Raw genomic sequence first — 13,666 nt, 5'->3', positions numbered from 1 at the left:
AAATTACAAAATATTTTTAATTGAGTGGTCTGCCTGTTCCACCTGCGGCTGGCTTGAAAACCAAACATTCCCCCAACGATCCCCAAGGGAAATGACGTTCGTGAAAGGTCCATGTTCCCAAGGCCTGAGACAGAGGTGAATCAGAATCGGGTTTATTATCACTGACCTGTCGTGAAATTTGTTGTCTTGCAGCAGCAGTACATTGAATTACATTAAAAAAATTACTAAACTTTACGATAAAATACATAAAAACAGATAAGAAATGCAAAAAGAGAGAAAATATAGTGAGGTAGTGTTCATGAGTTCATGGACCGCTCTGAAATCTGATAGTGGAGAGGAAGAGGCTTTTCCTAAAACATTGGGTGCATATCTTCAGGCTCCTGTACCTCCTTCTCAAAGACGGTGATAGAGAAGAGGGCATGTCCTGCGTAGTGAGGGTCTTTAATGATGAATGCTGCCTTCCGGAGGCACTGTGTCTTGAAGTGTAGAAGCAGAGTATTGACCTTATAGAAGGATGGAAGATCACATTGATTGATTGCTGTCTATCATATCAATGATGACAAGTTACAAAGAAACCTGCGTGGGAGAGTTTTTAAAGAAAAACCATTGCACTGGGGCAGTTCCCAGCCTCGGAAGGCCGAGTCCAGTGGTACGAACAAGCGTCACAAACCGGGGTCTTCCCTGGTTGCAGTGGATGACAGTGATATCTGCTGTGAATTGTCATGCCCTTCGCTCTCCACGGAGCATTGCCGAACCACCATCCTGGCTGTTGGATCTCACTGCAGATCTCATCCCCCCCCAGTCCGCCGGAGCTGACTTCATGTGTCCTTGTCTCACCGGGGTATGAGATCCAATGGCTATCCTCAACCGGGTTAGCCCACCTGTCGAAACGGTGGACCAGGGTGTGGTCACTGTCACATGCAAACAGCCTTGGAGCCACAGGTGAGCGCTGAGTGTCCGATTGGGACAAAAAGTGAGTGCGCTGCCCCAGAACGGACACGACAAGTCTCTTCACCAAAGGTGCTACCCCTCCCCGGACTCCCCAGACATAGCCAAAAGCAAAGGGCGGAAGTATGAGGTGGGAAGGGAAAGACACAAGAGAGGAGAGTTTTTCATACAGAGGGTGGTGGGTGTATGGTACTGGAATTGGAATTGTTTTATCATTGTCACATGTACCAAAGTACAGTGAAAAGCTGGTCATACAGATCCAAGCATTACACAATGCATTGAGCTAGAACAGGGTAAAACAATAACAATGCAGGATAAAGTGTAAAAACTACAAAGGAAGTCCAGTGTGTGTAGACAATGAAGTGATGGATCATGTGAGAGATTGTTCATTACTTATTAATTGAGATACATCGTGATCCACCCAGCCAACACACTTTTCATCCCTCTTCCCTCCGGGACAAGGCTCAGGAGCTTGAAGACTCGTACGGCCAGATTTGGGAACAGCTTCTTTCCGACTGTGATAAGACTGCTGAACGGATCCTGACCCGGATCTGGGCCGTACCCTCCAAATATCTGGACCTGCCTCTTGGTTTTTTTGTACTTCCTTACTTCCCATTTTTCTATTTTCTATTTATGATTTATAATTTAAATTTTTAATATTTACTATCCATTTGTAATTCAGGGAGCGGGAAGCACAGAATCAAATATCGCTATGATGATTGTACGTTCTAGTATCAATAACATATAAAGTATATAGGTCCTTCTGACACTGTGAGCCACGCTGCCCAGCAATCCCCCAATTTAATCCTAACCTAATCACAAGACAACTTACAATGACCAACTAACCTACCAATTGGTAGGTTTTTGGACTATGGGAGGAAACTGGAGCACCCGGAGGAAATCCTTGCAATCAGGGGGAGAACGTACAAACTCCTTACAGGCAGCGGCGGGAATCGAACCCGGTGGCTGATACCGTAAACCTTTGTGCTAACCACTCTGCTATCATGCTGCCTCAGGTCAAGACTCCATTTAATCATAAAAGAAGCCCATTCAAGAGCCTGATAACAGCTGTCTTTCAGCCTGGTGGTACGGGCTTTCAGGCTTTTGTATTTTGCCTTATTGGTAGAGGTGGGTAGAATAACAACATTTAAAATACAGGTACATGGATGAGGAACATTCAGAGGATTATGGGCAAAATACAGCTGATGGGACCTGCTCAGACAGACATTTTGGTCGGCATGTATGATCTAGCTGAACAGCTGTATGATCCACCTGGTCTTCCTGGGGGTTTTCCATATTTCCATAAAACCATATGAAAGAAGAGCAGAATTTGTACAAATGGCCCATCGAATCTCTTCAGCCATTCAAAGATGGCTGAATTTTCAACCCTATTCTCTCACCTTCTCCCCCGTAATCCTGAACCCCCTTACCAATCAAGAAGCCTCTGCCTTAAATATACCCAATGACTTGAACTCCACTACCTTCTGTGGGAACGAATTCCACAGATTCTCTACCCTCTGTCTGAAGAAATTCCTCCTGATTTCCTTTTCAAAGGGATGCCCCTTTATCCTGCCGTAATGCTCTCACATCCAAGATTCCCACTGATGGGAACATCCCCTCCATGTCCACTCTATCCAGGCCTTTCAGTGTCTGGTCGGTTTCAGTGGTTCCCCCCCTCCCCCCACCTTCATCATTCTGAATTCTATGAAATGCAGGCACAGACACATCAAACACTTCTCATACATGAAGCCTTTCATTCCCGGTGAACCTCCTTTGGACCCTCTGCAGGACCAGCACACCTTTCCCTAGATACCAGGGAATGAAATTGCTCACAATATTCCCAAAACTTCCACCTCTTTGAATGATGTGCTGCTTCCTGATTTTACATCTGAAAGGTGTAAGTCTGAGCTTTCTGATACCCCCTTGTTCTGTATTTCCCCCCAGCTGAGGAAACAAGTTGTGTTTATCATTCTTAGCTGGTCCAGCATGAACCAACTGCATAAAACATCTCAGCATTCACATTCGCTCCAGGCCCCAAGAACACACGTTAGGGAATTGGAAAAGTATCAGGAGTGAAATGACGTCACAATTTTTTTTTACCGTGCCCATGGTCTGCTCTTTATCAAATTATGGTATTGCTTTGCACTGTTGTAACTATATGTAATAATTATGTGGTTTTTGTCAGTTTTAGTCTTGGTCTGTCTTGTGTTTCTGTGATATCATACCGGAGGAACATTGTATCATTTCTTAATGCATGCATAACTAAATGACAATAAACGAGGACTGAGTGTCCTCATAATCTAATCTAACCTATGGATCAACTTTCCAGGACTCTACAGCTCATGTTCTCAGTATTGTTTATTTTGTGTTTTTATTATTTACACAATTTGTCTTCTTTTTCACAATGGTTGTTTGTCAGTCTTTATTATTTATAGTTTTCCTAAATCCTATTACATTTCTTTATTTTCCTGTGAATGTCTGCAGGAAATGAATCTCAAGGTAGTACATGATAATGTATACAGCACATACTGTGATAATAAATTTACTTTGAATTTTTGAACTTTTAAACCAAGCTTTAATTTTTTTTACTTAAAGATACATCACAGTCACAGGCCCTTCCGCACAGCCCATGCAACCAATTAACCTACTGACCCGTCTGTGGGAGGAAACTGGAGCACCCAGGAGAAACGGATTCAGGGACAGCATACCCCACAAGTTCCTCAGAGACAGAGGCAGGAACTGAACAGACGTCACTGGCACTGTAACGATGTTTTGCTAACTGCTGCTCTAAATCTAAGGCATGTAAAGGTTAGAGATGTCAAATATTATAGGACGTGCACTTAAAGTGGGAGGTAAAATGTTTAAAGGACAGGTGTGGAACAAGTTTATTCACAGAGAGTGGTGGGTGCCTGGATGGAGCTGACAGGATTATTAGTGTTAGCAGAAACAATAATGACGTTCAAGAAGCTGTCAAATAGACACATGAATGTACAGAGAATGGAGGCACTGCATTATATGCAAGGAGAAGGGATCTAATTTAACTTGGCATTTCATTCAGCACAGGCCAAAGAACCTGTTCCTCTGCTGAACTGTCTTATGCTCTGCATTAAACTACATTTTTGGGGAAATACCAAAGGCTATTTAGAACATGGAACATACCACACAAGAACAAGCCCTTCAGGCCACAATACTTATGGCATCCAAAGTTCAAAAAAAGTTCAAAGTAAACCATTATCAAAGTTCATATATGGTTGTTAAGCTGGGGGTGGTAATGAGGACAAGCTCCCACTACCTATTAAATGCTTCCAGTGGTGTATGTCTCAAATAGCCTCTGAGAACCAAGTCCAGCTCCTGGCCTTCACATCTGGTTTAGCTACTAACCTGGGTGGAACCATTTCTACTGACAGGAGAAGGGGCAAAGGCAGGTTACTGGCACCTTAAAACCAGTCGCTTCAGGCAGATGGGATTCATCAGCTGTGATTGGCAGCTCATCTAGGCGAAGGAAAACTCTGATCTCAAACCTCCGCTGCCTTGCAGCTATACCCAAGGCTTCGGGGGCAAACCCCAAGGAAAAATCCGGAATTGGAGTTCCTAAGGCAGTCCTACATTGAGTTCAATGCTGACTGGCAACTCCTGTGACGCTGCTGGTGCCAAACTGTATCAGTCTCTGCTGTTTCTTTGGGTTCGTCAGATGCTTGGAGAGGGGATGTTTGCTACATGGGCAACAGCTCTCTCTCCATATCATACTGCCCAGGCTTGCATTTCCAGACAGCTAGGGTGTATTATCCTTGGTCAACTCAGACGGTCAGAGACCTCACTCACTGCATACAACCCTAAGATTCTAATCCTATTTGCCTCAATATGTTGTTATTAGATTAGATTATGAGGACACTCAGTCCTCGTTTATTGTCATTTAGAAATGCATGCATTAAGAAATGATACAATGTTCCTCCAGAAGGATATCACAGAAACACAGGACAAACCAAGACTAAAACTGACAAAACCACATAACTATAACATATAGTTAGAACAGTGCAAATCAACACTGTAATTTGATAAAGAGCAGACCATGGGCACGGTAAAAAAAAGTCTCAAGTCCCAATAGCCCCATCATCTCATGCAGACGGTAGAAGGGAGAAACTCTCCCTGCCATGAACCTCCAAGCGCCACAAACTTGCCGATGCATTGGAAGCACCCGACTGCAGCCGACTCTGAGTCCGTCTGAAAACTCCAAGCCTCCGACCAGCCCTCCGACACCAAGCACCGAGCATCATCTCTGCCAAGCGCTGACCCCGCCTGTTCATGTTCCTGTCTAAGTGCCTCTAAAACGTTGCTATCATAACTTAATACACTCAGTGGCCACTGTATTAGGTACATCTGTATGCCTGTTCATTAATGCAAATATCTAGGTTCAGTTGTTGTTCAGACCAAACATCAGAATGGGGGAGAAATGTGGATTTGACCGTGGAATGATTGCTGGTGCCGGACAGGATGGTTTGAGTATCTGATCTCCTGGGATTTTCACACACAACAGTCTTTAGAGCTTATAGAAAATGGTGCAAAAAAACCTACAGAACAAAACATCCAGTGAGCAGTAGTTCTGTGGATGAAAATACTATGTTAATGAGAGAGGTCAGAGGAGAATGCCGGATTGGTTCAGGCTGACGGGATGTTGTCAGTAACTCAAATAACACATTAAGCAGTGGTGAGCAGAAGCGTACCTCTGAACACGCAGCACACTGAACCTTGAAGTGGAGGCGTTGCTGCAGCAGAAGACCATGAACACACACTCAGCGGCCACTTTACTAGGTACAGGAGGTATCTAACAAGGTGGCCATTGAGTGTGTGTGAAAAATGCAAGACCATTCGCACTTAAATAGTGGTGACTTGCCTACATCAAATACTAGATGTTCAGTAATGACTGATTTTGGTACAGGGTTTTTAAAACATTGAATTATTGCATTAAAAGAGCCATCATTTTGCAAGTGTTAAAAACACTTTATTCAACAGCAAAGCCCTCTCAGAGAAGGTGCTGGCTGTACACAGGACTTGAGAATCCCCCGGCACGGCAAGACGAACCCTGCTCAGCCAATCTGGAATTCTTTACAGGCATCACTTCCCTCCACACTCTAGCCCATAAACAATTCCTGGCATCTTTTCCACGCTCTCTAATTTTTACATTATATTATCCGGGTGTAAACTTTGTAGCTTAATTGGCAGGATCTGATCACCATGACAATTCAGAAATCATTCATCAACAAAGGCGATGCCTCTCCAACAGGCCATTTACATGCTTCCTCCCCTCTATCTCGTCTGTCCCAGTGGAGCAGCTCCACACAGAGACCGGCCCTGATTAAAACACACTGCGCTGCCAAGTCATGTTATGTTTGGACATGGATAATCCTGCAGCAAGATTCCTCCAATCCTTGGGTACGAACTTCATTGCCCAGTGCTGTTAATGGCCCATTCAGAGACTCCATTTGTACAAAACTGGCAGAGACCCGGACTCGAGGCTGAAGCCACTAGGTTTCTCAATCGTCCTGTTACTTCCATATTAGGACTGGCAGAGGTCTGATTCCTTTCTGTGGACACAGCTTTGCTGAGCACAGACGACTGAGAGGCATTTCATGATGGTTTTGGGAATTCTGTACATTGGGAATAAACGGGATGTGGCCGAGTGCAGTTAGATTGCCTATACATTTATTCAGAACTGCTATACATGTCTTTGATATTAACTATAACCAAAGCTCAAAGTGAATTTATCATCAAAGTACATATATGTCACCATATTCTACCCTGAGATTCATTTTCTTGTGGGCATACTCTGTAGAACAAAGAAATACAATGAAATCACTCAAAGACTGACAAACAACCAATGTACAAAAGAAGGCAAACCGTACAAAGACTAGATAGATAGATAGATAGGTAGGAGGTAAGGGAGGAAATGAATGGGCAGCTGTAGCATTTCTGTCGCTTGTAGGCATTTGTGCCAGGAAGGAGATTAGTGACAAGGGATGAATGGACAAGGGAATCACAGAGGGAGTGACCCCTGTGGAAAGTGGAGAGTGAGGAAGAAATAAAGATGTGTTTGGTAATAGAATCCAATTGGAGGTGAGGGAGTCTACAGGGAATAATGTGTTGGATACAGAGGCTCATGGGATGGTGGGTGAGGACCTGAGGAATTCAGTCCCCTTTAAGGTGGCAGGAAGGTGGAGTGAGCACCAATTTTCCAACCTGCTCAACCTCCCTCCAGAACTCAGTCCGTCGAATCCCGGCAACATCTTTGTAAATCTGGGTGAGCATTTTGTGTGTGTTTATCATAAATCTCCTCTGCACTCTCTCCAGCTAAGCGGAATCTCTCCTGTAGGAGAGTGACAACAAAACTGAACATGATATTCCAAATGTGGCCTCAGCAACATCTTGAGACATCACCTGTTGGAAACATACCCTCATTGCTACCATCAGGGAGGAGGTGCAGGGGCCTGAAGACACTCACTCAACAAGAGAAAATCTGCAGATGTTGGAAATTAAACCACAGACACAAACTGCTGGAGGAACTCAGCAGGCCAGGCTGCATCTATGGAAAGGAGTAAACAGTCGACGTTTCGGACCCTTCATGTGGACTGAAGAGGGGACTCAACCCTTCTGTTTACTCTTTTCCATAGATGCTGCCAGGCCTGCTGAGTTCCTTCAGAATTTTGTGTGTGTTGCTTCAGTGTCTTAGGAACAGCTTCTTCCTCTCTGCCAACAGATTTCTGAACTGTTCATGAACCCATGAACACTACTTTACTCTTCTTCTCCTTTTACACTACTTTTTTATTTAGCATATATTTCTTACTGTAATTTAGAATAACTTTTAATGTATTGCACTGTACTGCTACTGCAAAACAACAAACTGCATGCCATTTGTCAGTGATTCTGATCCTGAGTATTTGGGGGGGGCCCTCTGCTCTCTCCAGAGGCAAGGAGGAAAAGGAAATGGTGAGATTCCCCTGCTAGGAGCTGGCTTGGTCCCATTGGGCTGAACAGCCTCCTTAGTGACATGCTATGCAAGTTAAATTCCGTGCCTTGTCAACCTGGAGATGTTCTGGAGGTAAAAAGAAGCAACTCAACCACTGAGCCAATGTTTCATTGTTGTGCACAGATACCAAGATATACATTCAGTGGCCACTTTGCTCAGTACCTTCTGTACCTAATAAAGTGGCCACAGAGTGTATGTTCGTGGTCTTCTGTTGTTGTAGCCCATCCACTTCAAGGTTCGATGTGTTGTGCGTTCAGAGGGTTATTCTGCACACCATTGTTGTAACGAGTGGTTGTTTGAGTTACTGTCACCTTCCTGTCAGTGTGAACCAGTCTGGCCATTCTCCTCTGACCTCTCTCATTAACAAGGAATTCTCACCCACAGAACTGCCACTCACTGGACGTTTTTTTTTGTTTCTTGCATTATTCTTTGTAAATCCTAGAGACTGTTGAAAATCCCAGGATATCAGCAATTTCTGAGATACTCAAACAATTACATTTTACACCATCAATCATGCTACACTCAAAATCACTTAGGTCACATTTCTTCCCCATTCTGATGTTTGGTCTGAACAACAACTGAACCTCTTGACAATGTCTGCCTGCTTTTATGCATTGAGTTGCTGCCACGTGATTGGCTGATTAGATATTTGCACTAACAAGCAGGAGTACTAGTGTACCTAATAAAGTGGCCACTGAGTGTACGTTCCCCCTGTAATAATCACAAAGTAATAATCCTTGTCAATGCTAAGATGTGCTTACATTTCAGCCGCTCATGTTTGATTCTCCATCCTGGGCCAGTCAGGTATACAGATGGCGGGGGACAGAAAAACCTAAGATTACAAAGGGAAATCATCCATTAAGTTCAACTTTAAATGTCACTCAACCATACAAGACTACAGCCAAATGAAACAGCATTCCTCCAGGGCCAAGGTGTAAAACACAGACCCATAGAATTATGATAACAGAAAAACATACAGTTACAAAGAAAACAAAATAATTATGTAGCCCATATCCCTGAGTGTCATGGCCTGTAGATGGATGGTGCATGAGATGTGGCCCTGGAGTCACATTTCAGCAAAAACAGAACCCCAGTGGTTTCTCATCTCACGCCAGTGCAGGCACAGATGAAAGCATTCCAGCTTGTCTTCTGCTGAGCGAATACAGGAGAGCAGCACTGACGGGAAGGGCAACCCCAGCCCGGCACAGAATCCAGCAGCACAGAGCCAGCGGCAATAGTCAAGTTTTAGGAAAACTCCGTTAATCTGGCACTCTCAAAGCTTCAGTGGTACCAAACTCACAGATTTTCCAGATTGTCCAATATTTTTATACCAAGGCATCAACAGATTTTTCATTCACTTTTTACATCGTAGAATAATAAATTTCCCAATGAATCCAAAAAGTAAGCTTCCAGGACTTGAGAGAGCAAATATAGATATAAAGCTAAGAGGTGTACAGTTCTGGTCACATACCTACAGGAAAGATAACAATAAGATTGAAAGAGTGGAAAAAATTTACAAGGTGCTGCTGGGACTTGAGGACCTGAGGTGTACGGAAAGGTTGTGATGAGGTCATAAAGTCATAGAGAAGAACGGCACAGAAATAGACCCTTTGGCCCATCTAGTCCATGTCAAAACCATTTAAACCACCTACTCCCATTGACCTGCACTGGGACGTCCATACCCCTACCATCCAAACTTCTTTTAAACATCGAAATCAAGCTTGCATGCACCACTTGTGCTGGCGGTTCATTCCACACTCTTACAACCGTCTGAGTGAAGAAGTTTCCCCTCATGTTCCCCTTAAACTTTTCACCTTTCACCCTTAAGCCATGACCTCTGGTTGTAATCCCACCCAACCTCAGTGGAAAAAGCCTGATTGTATTTACCCTATCTACACTCCTCATAATTTTGCATAACTTCTATTAAATCTCCTCTCAATCTTCTATGTTCTAAAGAATACAGTCCTAATCTGTTCATCCCTTCCTTTAAGCTAATATGGCAGGGGGATGGGAACCAGGACGATAGAGCTGAGAATGAGCCAGCAGGTTTATAAGTGGATGATGGATGTAACAAGAATGTCAAGAAGGACAAGCCAATGATTGGGTACAAATGCAGACAGAGCAAAGAGTTAAGTTGTATCACAGAGGCAAAATTCAAAAGAGCGAAGAATGCAGGACTAAAGGTGCTGTTTTTAAATGCACGTAGCATTCAGAATAAGGTGGAGGAACTCGTGGCGCAATTACAGATTGGTCGGTATGGCGTTGTGGGCATCACTGAATCGTGGCTGAAAAAGGTCATAGTTGGGAGCTTACCATCAAAGGATATACTTTGTATCGAAAGGAAAGGCAGGAAGGCATAGGCGGTGGTGTGGCTGTGTTGGTAAGAGATGGAATTACACCTTTAGAAAGAGGTGACACAGGGTCAGAGAATGTTCAGTCTTTGTGGATGGAGTTAAGGACATGCAAGGGTAAAACAAAAACATTATGGGAATCATATATAGGCCTCCAAATAGTAGCCAGGATGTGGGGTTGAGTTTGCAATGGGAGCTGGAAAAGGCATGTAATAAGGGTAATGACACAATTGTAATGGGGGACTTCAATATGCAAGGGGATTGGGAATATCAGGTTGGTGTCGGACTGCAAGGGAGGGAATTTGTTGAATACCTACAAGATGGCTTTTTAGAGCAGCTTGTGCTTGAGCCTGCTTGGGGAAAAGCTATCTTAGACTGGGTGTTGTGTAATAACCCAGATTTTATTAGGGAGCTTAACGTAAAGGAACACTTAGGAGGCAGTGATCATAATAAGATTGAATTCATACTGCAATTGGAGAGGGAGAGCATAAGTCACATGTATCAATATCACAATGGAATAAAGAGAATTACACAGGCATAAGAGAGGAGCTTGCTCAGGTGGATTGGAGGAGGATACTGGTGGGGATGATGGCAGAGCAGAGATATCTGAAGTTTCTGGGAATAGTACACAAGGCACAGAATAGATATGTCCCACAGAAGAAGTTATCAAATGGCAGTAGTGACTGACAAGAAAAGTTAAGGACTGCATAAAAGCCAAGGAAAGGGCATATGAGGTAGCAAAAGTGAGTGAGAAGTTGGATGATTGGAAAGCTTTTAAAATCCAACAAAAGGCAACTAAAAATGTGCAAGAAGGGAAAAGGTGAAAAATCAGGGCAAACTAGCCAATAATATAAAGAAGGATACTAAAAGTATTTTTTTTCAGTTACCTGGCCTCCATAGCTCCCTGTGATAATAAATTTCATAAATTCACCATTCTCTGGCTAAAGAAATTTCTCCACATCTCTGCTTTGAAAGGGTGCCCCTCTATCCTGAGGCTGTGCCCTCTTGTCCCAGACTCTCCCACCATGGGAAACATCCTTTACACATCTACTTTGTCAAGGCCTTCCAACATTCCAGAAGTTTCAATGCGATCCCCCCTCATCTTTCTAAATTCCAGCAAGTACAGCCACAGACCTATCAAACGTTCCTCATATGGTAACCCTTTCATTCCCAGAATCATCCTTGGGAATGGCCTCCGGACCTCTCCAATAGCAGCACATCTTTTCCTAGATGAGGAACTCAAAACTGTACACAATACTCAAGGTGAGGCCTCACCAGTGCCTTATAAAGCCTCAGCATCACCTCCCTGCTCTTGTATTCTAGACCTCTTAAAATGAATGCTAATATTACATTTGCCTTCCTCTCCACTGACTTTCCCTGCAAGTTAACCTTTAGGGTGTTCTCCACAAGGACTCCCAAGTCCTTTTGCATCTCAGATTTTTGGATTTTCTCCATTTAGAAAATAGTCTGTACATTTATTTCTATGACCTAAGTGCATGACCATGCATTTTCCAACATTTTCCTCAACACTACCTGCCCCTCCACCAATCTTCGTATCCTCTGCAAACTTTGCAACAAATTCCATGATAGGACATTGACGTACAGCATAAAAAGAAGTGGTCCTAACACCGACCCCTGCAGAACACCGCTAGTCACTGGCAGCCAACCAGAAAAAGATCATTAGTTCCCACTTGCTGCCTCCTACCAATCACACAAGAAGGGAGGAAGACAAAAGAAATGAAATTATTGGACAGTTAGCCTAACCTCAATCGTTGGGAAAATGTTGGAGTCTATTATTAAGGATGAGGTTTAGAGGTGCTTGGAGACTAATGATAAAATGTGTCAAATTAAATCTGCGAGGATTGTGCTGGGCATCCTGCAAGTGTTGGCATGCATGCCACAATTTACTAATACACACACACACACACATCTCTGAATGTGAAAAAAACAAAAGAGATGGTTGTTGACTTCAGGAGGACACGGAGCGACCACTCTCTGCTGAACATCGACGACCTCTCCAAAGAGATCGTTAAGAGCACCAAATTTCTTGGTGTTCACCTGGCGGAGAATCTCACCTGGTCCCTCAACACCAGCTCCATAGCAAAGAAAGCGCAGCAGCTTCTCTACTTCCTGCGAAGGCTGAGAAAAGTCCATCTCCCACCCCTCATTCTCACCACATTCTACAGAGGTTGTATCGAGGGCATCCTGAGCAGCTGCATCATGGCCTGGTTCAGAAATTGCACCATCTCGGATCGCAAGACCCTGCAGCGGATAGTGAGGTCAGCTGAGAAGATCATCGGGGTCTCTCTTTCCGCCATTACAGACATTTACACCACACGCTGCATCCGTAAAGCAAACAGCATTATGAAGGACCCCACGCACCCCTCATACAAACTCTTCTCCCTCCTGCCATCTGGCAAAAGGCACCGAAGCATTCGGGCTCTCACGACCAGACTATGTAACAGTTTCTTCCCCCAAGCCATCAGACTCCTCAGTACCTAGAGCCTGGACTGACACCAACCTACTATACCCTCTACTGTGCCTATTGTCTTGTTTATTATTTATTGTAATGCCTGCACTGTTTTCTGCACTTTATGTAGTCCTGGGTAGGTCTGTAGTCTAGTGTAGTTTTTGTGTTGTTTTACATAGTTCAGTGTAGTTTTTATATTGTTTCATGTAGCACCATGATCCTGAAAAACGTTGTCTTGTTTTTACTGTGCACTGTACCAGCGGTTATGGTCGAAATGACAATAAAAAGTGACTTGACTTTGAGCTCCCTATACAAGTCATAGCGATTTGCAGTGGGTACCTGCACTGTGCTGGGTGCAGTTCTCTCTTGCCAACTAGGAAGGTATGGTACACATCAAGGTCCCTCTGACTGGACATTAAACAATACTGCCCAAACAAACCACCCAACTGCCTTGTTAATGCCCACTTGCCCTCTCTCTGGCAGAATGTGCAGACCCTAGAATCATTGAATAGAGTCATAGAACACCACAGGAAAGAAGCAGTCTCTTCAGCCCATCTAAACCATGCCAAACTATTAGGACCCTATATAGGATCCTTCAGCCACATCCAAACCCACAGATCTGGACTTAGGGCATGTTATTGTCAGCCTTACTGATGGGGGGTGGGGGGAGAGGGTAGAGATACGACTCTACCAAAGGAGATGTAAAGTGCTCCTTCCCTCCGCAAGTCACTCTTGGGCAAGATGTAGCACCCGCATAGCCCTCTGTTCAGGGTCACGTGAAACCATGGGAGCAGGTGGTGGACGGTCACACAAGCAGCTGGTGCATATCGAAAGTCCTGGTTATGTGACCACTGACACTTGGCAGACAATCTCTGA

At 44.0% G+C, this 13,666-nt stretch overlaps 1 protein-coding gene across 3 annotated transcripts in view; it reads right to left on the bottom strand.

Annotated features, from left to right (window-relative positions):
- The window catches only part of rbpjl (recombination signal binding protein for immunoglobulin kappa J region-like), an 80,820-nt gene that overhangs the window by 33,227 nt on the left and 33,927 nt on the right, over positions 1-13,666 (bottom strand). For 2 of the 3 annotated variants that reach the window (XM_072244050.1, XM_072244059.1), the window contains exon 4: positions 8,731-8,801. The exons of the other annotated variant lie outside the window; for it this stretch is intronic. In XM_072244050.1, coding sequence (XP_072100151.1) covers positions 8,731-8,801 — 71 coding nt within the window. The remainder of the gene's footprint in view (positions 1-8,730; positions 8,802-13,666) is intronic. 3 annotated transcript variants of the gene reach the window in all.

Source organism: Mobula birostris, chromosome 2, assembly GCF_030028105.1.
Source record: "Mobula birostris isolate sMobBir1 chromosome 2, sMobBir1.hap1, whole genome shotgun sequence".
In the NCBI taxonomy this organism is placed as follows: domain Eukaryota; kingdom Metazoa; phylum Chordata; class Chondrichthyes; order Myliobatiformes; family Myliobatidae; genus Mobula; species Mobula birostris.
Note: the sequence above shows the minus strand (reverse complement) of the source record. Positions and strands in the feature narration are given on the sequence as shown.